This window comes from Pseudophryne corroboree (assembly GCF_028390025.1).
Source record: "Pseudophryne corroboree isolate aPseCor3 chromosome 3 unlocalized genomic scaffold, aPseCor3.hap2 SUPER_3_unloc_8, whole genome shotgun sequence".
Classification (NCBI taxonomy): domain Eukaryota; kingdom Metazoa; phylum Chordata; class Amphibia; order Anura; family Myobatrachidae; genus Pseudophryne; species Pseudophryne corroboree.
This window is the reverse complement of record NW_026967574.1, coordinates 2,410,108-2,425,785: the sequence shown is the minus strand read 5'-3', so window position 1 is coordinate 2,425,785 and position 15,678 is coordinate 2,410,108. Positions and strand designations below refer to the sequence as shown.

The 15,678-nt window shown below is 47.9% G+C and overlaps 2 protein-coding genes across 2 annotated transcripts in view; both read right to left on the bottom strand.

Annotated features, from left to right (window-relative positions):
- Positions 1 to 15,678, bottom strand: part of LOC134984782 (zinc finger protein 585B-like) — a 671,664-nt gene that overhangs the window by 364,142 nt on the left and 291,844 nt on the right. The window lies entirely within an intron of this gene.
- Positions 1 to 15,678, bottom strand: part of LOC134984775 (zinc finger protein 665-like) — a gene marked incomplete at its 3' end in the record, with an annotated part of 80,636 nt that overhangs the window by 2,378 nt on the left and 62,580 nt on the right. Inside the window, exons 3-5 of the mRNA XM_063950269.1 lie at positions 10,595 to 10,816; positions 10,329 to 10,503; positions 10,140 to 10,247 (exon numbers count right to left, since the gene is read on the bottom strand). Coding sequence (XP_063806339.1) covers positions 10,140 to 10,247; positions 10,329 to 10,503; positions 10,595 to 10,816 — 505 coding nt within the window. The remainder of the gene's footprint in view (positions 1 to 10,139; positions 10,248 to 10,328; positions 10,504 to 10,594; positions 10,817 to 15,678) is intronic.

Sequence of the window (15,678 nt, the reverse complement as noted above, 5' to 3'; positions counted from 1 at the left end):
TTACTAGAGGTGACATGGTTGTAATAATAAAACACCAAAGAAGAGAAAATGCTGTCCTGCTTGCGCACTAATAAATAATAGGATTTTAATACCTACCGGTAAATCCTTTTCTCTGAGTACCGTAGAGGATGCTGGGGTCATCAATAGAGCCATGGGGTATAGACAGGATCCACAGGAGAAATGGGCACTTTAAGACTTTAATAAGGGCGTGAACTGGCTCCTCCCTCTATGCCCCTCCACCAGACCTCAGTTATAGGAACTGTGCCGAGGGAGACGGACATTAGGTTGGTTTATATGAAAAGAAGAAACCGCCTTCGGCAAAAACTGTTGACGAGTTCTCAACTCTGCTCTATCTTCATGGAAGATCAAATAAGGGCTCTTGTGAGACTAGGCTGCCAATTCGGACACCCGCCGTGCAGATGCCAAGGCCAATAAAATGACCACTTTCCAAGTGAGGAATTTCAAATCCACCTTTTGAAAAAGGTTCAAACCAGTGAGATTGAAGGAACTATAACATCACGTTAAGGTCCCAAGGTGCCACAGGAGGCACAAAAGGAGGTTGGATGTGTAACACCCCCTTTACAAACGTTTGCACCTCAGGAAGTGAGGCCAATTGTTTCTGAAAGAAAACTGACCATGCAGAAATCTGTACTTTAATAGATCCTAATTTAAGGCCCGCATCCACTCCAGCTTGTAAAAAGTGGAGAAAACGTCCAAGTTAAAAAATTTCCACAGGAGCATGCTTGGACTCGCACCAGGAAATATATTTCCTCCAAATGTGGTGATAGTGTTTTGCCGTAACATCCTTTCTAGCCTGAATAAGAGTGGGAATGACTTCACTGGGAATACCCTTCTGGGCTAGAATCTGGCGTTCAACCGCCATGACGTCAAACGTAGCCGCAGTAAATCTTGATACTGACACGGCCCCTGCTGTAACAGGTCCTCTCGTAGAGGAAGCAGCCAGGGATTTCCTATGCGTAAATCCTGAAGATCGGGATACCAAGCCCTCCTTGGCCAATCTGGAACAATGAGGATCGTCGGAACCTTTCTTCTTCTTATAGTTTTTAACACTCTCGGAAGTGGAGGGAACACATACCGACTGAAACACCCACGGTGTCACCAGAGCGTCCACCGCTATGGCTTGAGGGTCCCTTGACCTGGCGCAATAATTTTGGAGTTTCTTGTTGAGAATAGACACCATCATGTCTACTTGGGGAGTACCCCAGTGACTTGTCACTTCTGTGAAGACTTCTGGATGAAGTCCCCACTCTCCTGGATGGAGATCGTGTCTGCTGAGGAAGTCTGCTTCCCAGTTGTCCACTCCTGGAATGAAGATAGCTGACAGAGCCCTTAGATGTTTCTCCGCCCAGCGGAGAATCCTTGTGGCTTCTGCCATTGCTGCTCTGCTTTTTGTTCCGCCCTGGCTGTTGATGTAAGCTACTGCTGTTACATTCTCCGACTGGATGAGGACGGGTCGACTTTGAAGAAGGCGTCCCGTTTGTAGAAGGCCGTTGTAAATGGCCCTTAATTCCAGAACGTTTATGTGGAGACAAGTCTCCTGACTTGACCATCTTCCTTGCACCCCAACCCCGGGGACTTGCATCCGTGGTCACTAGAATCCAATCCTGAATACCGAACCTGCGTCCCTCAAGGAGGTGAGAACTGTGCAGCCACCACAGCAGTGATATCCTTGTCTTTGAGGACAGGACTATCGTCCGTTGCATGTGTAGGTGGGAACCGGACCACTTGTCCAACAGGTCCCACTGGAATACTCTGGCATGGAATCTGCCAAACTGAATGACCTCGTAGGCCGCCACCATCTTTCCCATCAAGCGAGTGCATTGATGGATTGAACTCTGGTTGGTTTTAAGATTTGTTCCCGAGCTTTTTCTTCCGGAAGAAAAACTCTCTGTAGTTCTGTGTCCTGATTCATCCCCAGAAACGACAGGCGGGTCGTAGGGATCAACTGAGATTTCAGCAGGTTGAGGAGCCAGCCATGTTGTTGCAACACCTTCAGGGACAGTGCAATGTTCTGTAACAACTTGTCCCTGCATCTGGCTTTTATCAGGAGATCGTCCAAGTATAAGATAATCATAACACCTTGCATGCGAAGAAGAATCATCATCTCCGCCATCACTTTGGTGAAAATCCTCGGAGCCATGGACAGCCCAAACGGCAACGTCTGAAATTGGTAATGACAATCCTGAACCGCAAAGCGCAGGAAGGCCTGATGAGGAGGATAAATGGGAACATGTAGGTAGGCATCCTTTATGTCCAAGGAGACCATAAAGTCCCCTTCCTCCAGACTGGATATCACCGCTCGGAGAGACTCCATCTTGAATTTGAATTTCTGCAGAAAGAAATTTAGGTCTTTTAGGTTGAGGATCGGTCTGACCGAGCCATCCGGCTTCGGAACCACCAATAGGCTGGAATAAAAGCCTTCTCCCTGTTACGCAGGGGGAATCGTGATAATGACCTGGTTCTGACACAATGTTTGTATTGCGTCGCACACTACCTCTCTGCTGGGCAGAGAAGCTGGCACGGCTGATTTGAAAAATCGTCGAGGAGGAACATCTTGAAACTCTATTTTGTACCCTTGTGACAATTTTTTAAATCCAAGGGTCCAGGCCCGAGCGAACCCAGACCTGGCTGAAGAGCTTGAGACGTGCCCCCACCGGCGAGGACTCCAGCAGGGGAGCCCCGGCATCATGCGGTGGACTTGGCAGAAGCCGGGGAGGACTTCTGTTCTTGGGAGGCAGAGAAGCCTGGGTTTCTTTTACCTCTTTCCCTGCCTCTAGCAGCATGGAAGGCAGAGCCTCGTCCTCTTCGGTATCTACTGGGCCGAAAGGACTGCATTTGATAATGATGTGTTTTCTTATGTTTTGGGGGAACATAAGGTAAAAATGACGATTTTCCAGCGGTAGCTGTAGAGACGAGGTCTGTAAGGCCGTCCCCAAACAACGCACCTCCTTTATAAGGCATAGATTCCATATTTCTTTTGGAATCAGAATCCGCATTCCACTGGTGAATCCACAATGCTCGCCTAGCAGCTACCGCCATTGCATTGGCTTTTGCTCCCAGCGTCCTTGATGTAACCCAGCGTCAGCATTATGCTGTTTCTGTCTAGGGTATCTATATCCGTTAACAAGGAATCTGCCCATTTCTCAATAGCACTACTGACCCACGCAGAAGCAATGACCGGCCTGAGTTGTGTACCCGTGGTCGCATAGATGGATTTAAGAGTAGCTTCCTGCTTACGATCCGCAGGGTCTTTAAGGGTCGTTGTACCAGAGGACGATAAAGCCACCTGTTTTGATAAACACGACAGGGCCTTATCGACCATGGGGACTGACTCCCATTTTTCCCGATTAGCAGTGGGGAACGGATATGCCACTGGAATTCTTTTGGGAATCTGAAATTTCTTGTCAGGAGTGTCCCATATATTCTCAAAAAGAGCGTTCAGTTCATGAGAAGGGGGAAACGTTACCTCAATTTTCTTCCCCTTATACATACAGACCCTAGTATCAGGAACAGTCGGGTCATGTTTTATATGTAAAATATCTCTAACAGCAACAATCATGTACTGAATGCTCTTAGCTAATTTTGGATCCAATCTGGAATCAGCATAATCGACACTGGAGTCAGTATCCGTGTCGGTATTGGTATCAGCTAACTGGTCAAATGAACGCTTATGTGACCCCGCAGAGTCCTGTACCTGAGATAAAACATCATCCACCAATTTTTATAAGCTTGGGACTGAGCCTCAGCCTTATCCAACCTCTTATTAATAAGAGCCATATTCACATTTAAAGCATTCATTACATTATTAGCCCAGTCAGGAGTCGGCTGTGTCGACGGGGCCACCCCCAATGTTATCTGTGCTCCCAGTACAGGCTCTTCCTGGGAAGAGCATTCAACCTCAGACATTTTTCACCACACATGTAAAAACACCTCCAAACACACTGAGCTATAGGGGACAGACCTATAGAAGTCAGTCAGAGAGACACAGTGGGAGTATGCCAGCTCACAGCCCCGCGCTGCTGAACAGCACTGAGACATCAGAAAACTGCCTCAGACTGCAGCGCTATGCATATAAATATCAACATATATCAAATAAGTGTGCCCCCACTGTTTTTTTAGCACCCTGATACTTGTATGCAGCGGTGTGGAGGGCCAGCGTCTCTACAGCCGTAGGAGAGGAAATGGCGCCGGGCAGAGAGTGAGCTGAGAAAAAGCTCCGCCCCCGTAATGGCGTGCTTCTTCCCGCTTTTTTACATATACTGGCGGGGGTATTTTGTGGACATAAATGTCCTATATTGCCAGTGTTCACTATAGAGGATAATAATATAATGCTGCCCAGGGCTCTCCCCCCCAGCGCCCTGCACCCGTAGTGCTGTCTGTGGGAGCATGGCCGCGTGGTACCTCTGTAATGCCGTCTGCCGAACTGAAGTCTTCTTGTCTTCGGTTACTCACCTGTCTTCTGGCTCTGAAAGGGGGTGACGGCAGGCTGTGGGAGCGAGCATCTGAGCTTACCCGGCGATCAACACCCTTTAGGTGCGGAGCGTCCTGTCAGCAGAAGCAGAGCCTTGGAACTCACAGAAGTGGGTCATGCTTCTCTCCCCTAAGTCCCACGAAGTAGGGAGGCTGTTACCAGCAGCCTTCCTGAAAATAAAAAACTTAACATAAGTCTTTTACCAGAGAGCTCTGTAGAGCTCCCAAGATACGTGACCAGTCTCCCTGGGCACATTTCTAAACTGAGGTCTGGAGGAGGGGCATAGAGGGAGGAGCCAGTTCACGCCCTGTTTAAAGTCTTAAAGTGCCCATGTCTCCTGCGGATCCCGTCTATACCACATGGTTCTATTGATGACCCCAGCATCCTCTAGGACAGTGATGGCTAACCTTGACACTCCAGTTGTTGTTGAACTACACATCCCAGCATGCCCTGCTACAGTTTTGCTATTTGGCCATGCTAAAACTGATGCACGGCATGCTGGGATGTGTAGTTCAACAACAGCTGGAGTGTCAAGGTTAGCCATCACTGCTCTAGGACGAAAGAGAAATCTTATTAGTCTTCTTTGCTGCACTCCTACTTTGGGTACTGCGGCTTAATTTGTTATCTCCTAAGTCTTTTTCCAGTACAGAATCCCCTAATATTACCCCATTTAGTATAGAGGTGTAATTTCTGGTCTTGCCCCCACAGTGCATTACCTTACACTTGTCTGTGTTGAATCTCATTCTCCATTTTGCTGCCCATGTTTCCAGTTTAGTTAAGTCGTTCTGAAGAGACTCAGCATCCCCCTCCGTATTTATAACCTTACACAATTTGGTATCGTCTGCGAAAATTGATACCATGCTCCCTAGACCTACTGTTAGGTCATTAATGAAATTGTTGAATAAAAGTGGTCCTAGTACAGACCATTGTGGCACACCACTTAGTACTTTAGTCCAATTTGAAAATGATCCATTGACCACAATGCGCTGCTCCCTATTGTCTAACCAATTACTGACCCAAGTGCATATTGTGCTCCCTATCCCTATTTCTTGTAGCTTGTAGATAAGACGCATGTGAGGTACAGTGTCGAAAGCTTTGGCAAAGTCTAAAAATATTACATCCACCTCCTTACCCTGATCAAGGTTCGCACTTACTGTTTCATAAAAGCCAAGTAAGTTGGTTTGACATGATCTGTCCTTCACAAATCCATGTTGGTTCCTTTTAATGACCTTATTTGCTTCAAGGAGCTTTTGAATACCATCCCTTAGAATACCTTCCAATACTTTCCCCACTATAGATGTAAGACTAACTGGTCTATAATTACCTGGTTCAACTTTGCTCCCCTTTTTGAATATCGGCACTACCTCCGCTATAAGCCAGTTTTTGGGAACCATACCCGATGTAACCAAATCCATGAAGATCAAATATAGAGGTCTTGCTAGTTCAGCGTGCAACTCCATAAAAATTATCGGGTGAATTCCATCGGGACCCGGTGACTTATTAATCTTTATCTTTTCACAGACTACCTCCTCACATAAATAAGCATTTAGCAGTGGGACATTATCTTTGTTGAGATGTTGTGTTAGACTCAGCATTTGGTCCTCACTGGTAAATACCATTGAAAAAAACTTGTTTAGTTTGATTGCTATGTCATTATCATTTTTGATTAAGACTCAACTCTTGTCCTTTAAAGGGCCTATACTCTCTTTCTTTTGTCTCCTGTTGTTGGCGTACTTAAATTTTTTGGGGGGGATTCGCTTTGCTTTCCGTTGCTACTAGTTTTTCAGTTTCTAACTTAGCCGCTCTTATTCCTTTTTTGCATATTTTGTTAGAGTCCTTATAGTGCTGGAATGACTCCGCATCCCCCTCAGATTTGTATTTTTTTAAATGCTCGTCTTTTTTTGTCCATTAATTCCTTTATATTTGTGTTAAACCACATTGGTTTGGGATTTTTATTCATTTTTTTGCTGCTGGTGGGAATAAATTTACAAGTATTATTAATTAGCAGTGATTTTAATACATCCCATTTATCTGTAGGACAGAATTTCCCATTCAATGTCCTTTAACGCTTCCTTCATCATGTCAAAGTTGGCTTTGCTAAAGTTTAGAGTCCTAGTTGAGCCAGTATAGGACTGCTTATTAAAACGGATATTGAATGTGACCATATTGTGGTCGCTGTTACCTATGGGCTCCCCTACTATAATATTTGATACCAATTCCCCACTGTTAGTTAATACCAAGTCTAATATTGCATTGTACCTAGTTGGTTCTTTGATTAATTGAACTAAGTAATTATCATTTAGCGTGTAACCTTTGAAATTCACGTATCCAATGCAACCCCAAATAGCCACTCCCCTGAGAAAGGAAGAGACTCCACACTGCGCTTGGAATCTGCGTCTGCTATCCACTGACGCAACCATAAAGCTCTGCGTATCAACACTGCCGTGGCAGTAGTCCTAGCATTAATAGCGCCTATCTCCTTGAGAGAGTCACACAAGACGCGTGCACTGTCCCTGATGAGAGTCACCGTAGTCACCAGGGACATATCTCCCACAAGGACCTCTTGAATTTGAGCCGCCCATGTGTGAATGGCATGTGTCATCCAACAACCCGCTATCACAGGTCTTTGTGATACACCAGCTATAGGATTTTTATTACCTACCGATAAATCCTTTTCTCGTAGTCCGTAGAGGATACTGGGGTTCCATTTTGTACCATGGGGTATAGACAGGTCCACTAGGAGCGAAGGGCACTTTAAGAATTTAATAGTGTGGGCTAGCTCCTCCCTCTATGCCCCTCCTACCAGACTCAGTCTAGAAAGTGTGCCCGAAGAGACAGACATACTTCGAGAGTAGGATATACAAGGACAGTGGTGAGATTCGAACCAGGACACACATAACAAGAGGAAAGCCCTAGTTTCTCTTACGTCCTAGAGGATACTGGGGTCCATTCAGTACCATGGGGATGTACCAAAGCTCCCAAACCGGGTGAGAGAGTGCTGAGGTTCCTGTAGAACAGAGTGACCAAAATGAAGGTCCTCGGAGGCCAAAGTATCAAACTTGTAGAACTTAGCAAACATGTTCGAACCTGACCAGGTAGCCGCTCAGCAAAGTTGTAAAGCTGAGACACCCCGGGCAGCCGCCCAGGAAGAACCCACTGAACGAGTAGAGTGGGCCTGTACAGATCTTGGAACCGGCAATCCTGCCATGGAATAAGCATGCTGGATAGTTAGCCTGATCCAGCGAGCAATTGTCTGCTTAGACACCCAATCTTATTGGGACCATAAAGCACAAACAGCGCATCCGATTTCCTGTGATGAGCTGTTCGCTTTACATACACCTTCAAGGCCCTCACAACATCCAAGGCCCTTGAAGTAGCCGAGGTGTTAGTAGCCACTGGCACCACAATAGGTTGGTTGATATGAAAAGGCGACACAACCTTAGGAATAAATTGCTGACGCGTTCTGAGTTCAGCTCTATCCTCATGGAATATTAAGTAGGGGCTCTTGTGAGACAACACCCTTAACTCCGACAGACGTCTTGCTGACGCGAAGGCCAACAGTGTGACGGTGTTTCACGTAAGAAACTTTACCTCCACCTCCTGTAAAGGCTCAAACCAATCTGATTGCAGGAACTGCAACACCATGTTGAGATCCCAAGGTGCCGTAGGAGGAACAAAGGGCGGTTGGAAGTGCAGAACCCCTTTTAAGAACGTCTTGGAGGGCAGCCAATTGTTTCTGGAAGAAAATGGACAAGGCTGAAATCTGGACTTTTATATAGCCCAGGCAAAGGCCCACATCCACACCTGCTTGCAGAAAGAGAAGTAAACATACCAGTTGAAACTCCACTGCGGGAAACTGCTTGGATTCACACCAAGACACATATTTTCCAAATAAGATGGTAATGCAAAGACGTTACTTCCTTCCTGGGTTGGAAAAATGCTGTACGGGATCACTTTCCGGGCTAGAATCTGATGCTCAACTTCCATGCCGTCAAACGTAGTCGTGGTAAGTCTTGATAGATGAATGGCCCCTGTTGCAGAAGGTCCGCGCAAAGAAGTAGAGGCCATAAATCCTCTAGGAGCAACTCCAGTAGATCCGCGTACCAAGCCCTTCTTTGCCAGTCTGGAGCAATGAGGATTGCCTGAATCCTTGTCTTTTTGATTGTTTTGAGAATTCTTGGGATGAGCAGAAGTGGAGGGAACACATACACTGTCTGGTAAACCCATGGAGTCACTAGCGCGTCCACCGCCACTGCTTGTGGGTCCCTCAACCTGGAACAATACCACCTGAGCTTCTTGTTGAGACGAGAGGCCATCAAGTCGATCTGAGGAATTCTCCACCGACTTGTCACATCTCCGAACACCTCAGGATGGAGGCCCCACTCTCCTGGGTGGAGGTCGTGTCTGCTGAGGAAGTCCGCTTCCCAGTTGTCTATTCCCGGAATGAAGATTGGCGACAATGCCACAGCGTGTTTTTCTGCCCAGAGGAGAATTCTTGTTACCTCTATCATTGCAGCTCTGCTCTTTGTTCCGCCCTGTCGGTTTATGTATGAAACCGCCATCACATTGTCCGACTGTACCTGAATGGCTTGATCTTGAAGAAGAAGATGTGCCGTTTGTTGAAGGGCACTGTATATGGCCCTTATTTCCAGAATGTTTATTGGAAGAATGGCTTCTTGATTTTACCATTTTCCCTGGAAGATTTCCCCCTGGGCGACTGCTCCCCAACTTCTGAGGCTTGCACATGTGGTTAGTAGAAACCAATTTTGAATCCCGAACCTGCGGCCTTCGATTAGGTGAGAAGTCTGTAGCCACCAGAGGAGCAAAATTCTGGCTTTCGGTGACAGCCGTATCCTCTGGTGCATGTGAAGATGCGATCCGGACCACTTGTGCAAGAGATCCAGCTGGAAGGGCCTTGCGTGAAACATTCCGTACTGCAGTGCCTCAGAGGAGGCTACCATCTTCCCCAGTAGGCGAATGCACTGATGTACCGATATCCGAGTTGGCTTCAGGACATCCCGGACTGTTGACTGGATCACCAATGCCTTTTCCAATGGAAGGAACACCCTCTGTACTTCTGTATCGAGTATCATTCCCAAGAAGGGAAGACTATTTGTCGGTTCCAAGTGTGAATTTGGAAGGTTCAGAATCCACACATGATCCTGGAGTAGTTGAGTTGAGAGGGCAATGCTTTGTAACAACCTCTCCATGGAGGATGCCTTTATCAGTAGATCATCCAGGTATGGAATTATGTTCACTCCCTGTTTGCGGAGGAGGAGCATCATCTCTGCCATGACCTTGGTGAACACCATCGGTGCTGTGGAGAGGCCAAATGGCAGTGCCTGGAACTGGTAGTGACAGTCCTGTATTGCAAACCTTAGATAAGCCTGATGAGGCGGCCAGATCGGAATATGAAGGTACGCATCCTTGGTATCCAGAGACACCAGGAATTCCCCTTCCTCCAGACTTGAGATCACCGCTCTCAGAGACTCCATCCTGAATTTGAATACCCGTAAATATGTGTTTAGAGATTTTAGGTTTAAGATGGGCCTTCCGAACCATCCAACTTCGGTACTATGAACAGGTTGGAATAATAACCATTGTACTGTTACTGAGGTGGAACTGGGACTATGATCTGTGTCTGTACCAACTTTTGAATTGCCTGTTGCAGGATTGTACTTGCTTCCTGAGAAGCTGGTAAGCCTGATTTGAAGAATCTGTGAGGTGGGAGTTCTTGAAAATCCAGTCTGTATCCCTGGGCAATAAGACCAGAGACCCAGGGATTTAAGCATGATGTTGCCCAGATATGACTGAAATCCTTTAAACGTGCTCCCACCTGCCTTTTCTTCAGGCAGAGTGGTCCACCATTATGCTGAAGGCTTTGAGGAAGCCGAACCTGAGCTCTATTCTTGAGAACCTGTAGTTGCAGGTTTTCTGGATTTTCCTCGACCACCTCTGAAGGCAGTGGAGGAACCTTTGGATCGGTTTTTAAATGTTGCTGCCCGAAAGGACTGCAACGTAGGGGCAGAATATGATTTTATAGCCGGGGTTGCTGCGGAAGGAAGATATGTCGACTTACCCGCAGTCGCCTTGGATATCCACGTATTCAGTTCATCTCCGAACAAGGCCTCACCTGTAAAGGGCAGGCCCTCCATGCCTTTCCTGGAATCCGCATCCGCAGTCCATTGGCGTAGCCATAAGCCTCTACGTGCTGACACTGCCATGGCCGTAACATGTGTGTTGAGCAGGCCAATTTCCTTCACAGCCTCCACCATAAAGTTTGCAGAGTCCTGAATGTAATGCAAGAGTAATTCAATTTCACTCCTATGCAGAGAATCTAAATAATCAATTAGGTTACCAGACTATTTTGCAATGGCCCTAGATATCCACGCACAAGCAATAGTGGGCCTTTGAGCCACCCCAGCAGCTGTGTACAGAGATTTGAGGCCCTCATTCCGAGTTGTTCGCTCGGTAAATTTCATTGCATCGCAGCGATTTTCCGCTTAGTGCGCATGCGCAATGTCCGCACTGCGACTGCGCCAAGTAAATTTGCTATGAAGTTAGGATTTTTATTCACGGCTTTTTCTTCGCTCAGGCGATCGTAGTGTGATTGACAGGAAATGGGTGTCACTGGGCGGAAACAGGCCGTTTTATGGGCGTGTGGGAAAAAACGCTACCGTTTCTGGAAAAAACGCAGGAGTGGCCGGAGAAACGGAGGAGTGTCTGGGCGAACGCTGGGTGTGTTTGTGACGTCAAACCAGGAACGACAAGCACTGAACTGATCGCAGATGCCGAGTAAGTCTGAAGCTATGCAAAAAATGGTGAACTGCTCAATCAGATAGTGATGTCACTCAGGTGCTAAAAGGGAGGGGTAATTCTGTGTAGGAAAAAACAATGGTTCCCTAATGCACACTGAGTGAATAATATTCCTACATAATAGTCAGATAATACGGAGATCTTGGTTGCGTATATCTGCAGATATAGGGTTAAGCCCCCAGGCCGATCGACAAGGCTTCTCCGTCACTGGGGGTCCCTAATACTAGGTATGGGTCCGGGGTACAGGACCCCATAACGTCGGCACAGGTCGGCTACCCCAGGTCAGCACACAGGTGAGAGTTAATAGGGTTAATAAGAAGCACAGAAGTGCTAGGTAAGTGGTGTGATTAAAATAATACAAAAATATATACAAAGTGATAGGGAAACTCATAAGTGTTAATAAAGTGTTAGGGTGTGCCGACCTGAAGCAGCCCAGCCATACCGACACAGGGGCCACCACACCCCACACCCACCCCATAAATAATTACAAATATGTCTGGGTTGAATTCCCAGTGTAAGGCCACATGGTAATGGCTCCTACAGCATCTGAGAGCCAGCTTACCTGGGGATACCCCTGACATCCCCCTATGGCAGTCTAGAGTCAGCAATCCCTCCTAATGCTGACCCATTCATGCCTCTCAATACAATGCAAAAAATGGTGAACTGCTCAATCAGATAGTGATGTCACTCAGGTGCTAAAAGGGAGGGGTAATTCTGTGTAGGAAAAAACAATGGTTCTCTAATGCACACCGAGTGAATAATATTCCTACATAATAGTCAGATAATACGGAGATCTTGGTTACGTATATCTGCAGATATAGGGTTAAGCCCCCAGGCCGATCGACAAGGCTTCTCCGTCACTGGGGGTCCCTAATACTAGGTATGGGTCCGGGGTACAGGACCCCATAACGTCGGCACAGGTCGGCTACCCCAGGTCAGCACACAGGTGAGAGTTAATAGGGTTAATAAGAAGCACAGAAGTGCTAGGTAAGTGGTGTGATTAAAATAATACAAAAATATATACAAAGTGATAGGGAAACTCATAAGTGTTAATAAAGTGTTAGGGTGTGCCGACCTGAAGCAGCCCAGCCATACCGAAACTGGTCCCGCTCTGAGGAAGCTCCGCCCCCTGTAATGGCGTCGGAGCTCTACAGATATTTATACTGGCAATGTCTCCAAACAGGTGTAAAAAGTAACATAAATGCCTGTTTCCAACAACGCTGCCAGTGTACACAGGGGCGCCATAGCGGATCCCTCCGTAGAGCATCCATATTCCGCCCCTGCGATCGCGCCCTTGCGGGTCCCCCGGTTTGTACTCACCACTCTTCTCACCTCCCGGCATTGTTAGGGGTGTGCGGCGTGCTGCGATTGCATTTGCAAATGCGCAATCCCCTGTGGTACCAACAACCTCTCAGGACTGTGGTCCTGCAGCGGGGAAGCGGCTCTGACGCCAGAAGAGACCAGTAACCATCCCCCCTAACTCCCTCAGAGCAGAAAAAAATAAATTTATGTGCCCCCCCCTCTCTTTTGCACTTGTTGTACCTGTATACTGCAGGGGAGAGCCTGGGGAGCTGCTTCCAGCGGAGCTGTGAAGAAAAATGGCGCTGGTTAGTGCTGAGGAAGAAGCTTCGCCCCCTTGGCGGCTGGCTTCTGTCCCGCCGTTCTGTATAAAAAAAATGGCGGGGATTTTACATATATACAGTCTGGGACTGTATATATGCTAATTTTTGCCCAAACGGTATTGAAATTGCTGCCCAGGGCGCCCCCCCCCCCCCCCAGCGCCCTGCACCCTACAGTGACCGGAGTGTGTGGTGTGTAGTGGGAGCAATGGCGCACAGCTGCGGTGCTGTGCGCTACCTTATGTAAAGACAGGAGTCTTCATGCCGCCGATTTCAATGTCTTCTTGCTTCTCCTGGTCTTAAGAACTTCTGGCTCTGCGAGGAGGACGGCGGCGCGGCTCCGGGAACGGACGATCGAGGTATGGTACCTGTGTTCGATCCCTCTGGTGCTAATGGTGTCCAGTAGCCTAAGAAGCGTAACCTAGCTGCAGTTAGGTAGGTTCGCTTCTCTCCCCTCAGTCCCACGTAGCAGTGAGTCCGTTGCCAGCAGAAGCTCACTGAAAATAAAAAAACCTAACAAATACTTTCTTTTTCTAGCAGGCTCAGGAGAGCCTCCTAGGAGCACCCAGCTCTGGCCGGGAACAGATTCTAACTGAGGTCTGGAGGAGGGGCATAGAGGGAGGAGCCAGTGCACACCACATAGTACCTAATCTTTCTTTAGAGTGCCCAGTCTCCTGCGGAGCCCGTCTATTCCCCATGGTCCTTACGGAGTCCCCAGCATCCACTAGGACGTTAGAGAAATAGAGGCTGATGGCTGCTGATGTAAGAGATACACCAGAGAGTGTGGGGAGGAGACTGGTCAGATCTCTGGGCTGGTAACACATAGTGACATGATGTGAGGGGGAGAGCAGGAGCATAATAGGGGCTGATGGCTCATGATGTATGATACACCAGAGAGTGTGGGGAGGAGACTGGTCAGATCTCTGAGCTGGTAACACATAGTGACATGATGTGAGGGGGAGAGCAGGAGCATAATAGGGGCTGATGGCTCATGATGTATGAGATACACCAGATAGTGTGGGGAGGAGACTGGTCAGATCTCTGGGCTTGGGACACAGTGACATGTTGTGAGAGGGAGAGCAGGAGTATAATAAGGGCTGATGGCTGCTGATGTATGAGATACACCAGAGAGTGTGGGGAGGAGACTGGTCAGATCTCTGGGCTGGTAACACACAGTGACATGATGTGAGGGGGAGAGCAGGAGTATAATAAGGGCTGATGGCTCCTGATGTCTGAGATACACCAGAGAGAGTGGGGAGGAGACTGGTCAGATCTCTGGGCTGGTAACACAGAGACATGATGTGAGGGGAGAGCAGGAGTTTAATAGGGGCTGATGGCTCCTGATGTATGAGATACACCAGAGAGTGTGGGGAGGAGACTGGTCAGATCTCTGGGCTGGTAACACACAGTGACATGATGTGAGGGGAGAGCAGGAGCATAATAGGGGCTGATGGCTCATGATGTATGAGATACACCAGATAGTGTGGGGAGGAGACTGGTCAGATCTCTGGGCTTGGGACACAGTGACATGATGTATGAGGGAGAGCAGGAGTATAATAGGGGCTGATGGCTCATGATGTATGAGATACACCAGATAGTGTGGGGAGGAGACTGGTCAGATCTCTGGGCTTGGGACACAGTGACATGATGTATGAGGGAGAGCAGGAGTATAATAGGGGCTGATGGCTCATGATGTATGAGATACACCAGATAGTGTGGGGAGGAGATAAGTCAGATCTCAGGGCTTGTGACACAGTGACATGTTGTGAGAGGGAGAGCAGGAGTATAATAAGGGCTGATGGCTGCTGATGTATGAGATACACCAGAGAGTGTGGGGAGGAGACTGGTCAGATCTCTGGGCTGGTAACACACAGTGACATGATGTGAGGGGGAGAGCAGGAGTATAATAGGGGCTGATGGCTCCTGATGTATGAGATACACCAGAGAGTGTGGGGAGGAGACTGGTCAGATCTCTGGGCTGGTAACACACAGTGACATGATGTGAGGGGGAGAGCAGGAGTATAATAAGGGCTGATGGCTCCTGATGTCTGAGATACACCAGAGAGAGTGGGGAGGAGACTGGTCAGATCTCTGGGCTGGTAACACAGAGACATGATGTGAGGGGAGAGCAGGAGTTTAATAGGGGCTGATGGCTCCTGATGTATGAGATACACCAGAGAGTGTGGGAAGGAGACTGGTCAGATCTCTGGGCTGGTAACACACAGTGACATGATGTGAGGGGGAGAGCAGGAGTATAATAGGGGCTGATGGCTACTGAAGTATGAGATACACCAGAGTGTGTGGGAAGGAGACTGGTCAGATATCTGGTCTGGTAACACACAGTGGCATGATGTGAAGGGGGGAGCAGGCGTATAATAGGAGCTGATGGCTCCTGATGTATGAGATACACCAGAGAGTGTGAGGATGAGACTGGTCAGATCTCTGGGCTGGTAACACACAGTGACATGATGTGAGGGGGAGAGCAGGAGTATAATAGGTGCTGATGGATCCTGATGTATGAGATACACCAGAGAGAGTGGGGAGGAGACTGGTCAGATCTCTGGGCTGGTAACACAGTGACATGATGTGAGGGGAGAGCAGGAGTTTAATAGGGGCTGATGGCTCCTGATGTATGAGATACACCAGAGAGTGTGGGAAGGAGACTGGTCAGATCTCTGGGCTGGTAACACACAGTGACATGATGTGAGGGGGAGAGCAGGAGTATAATAGGGGCTGATGGCTACTGAAGTA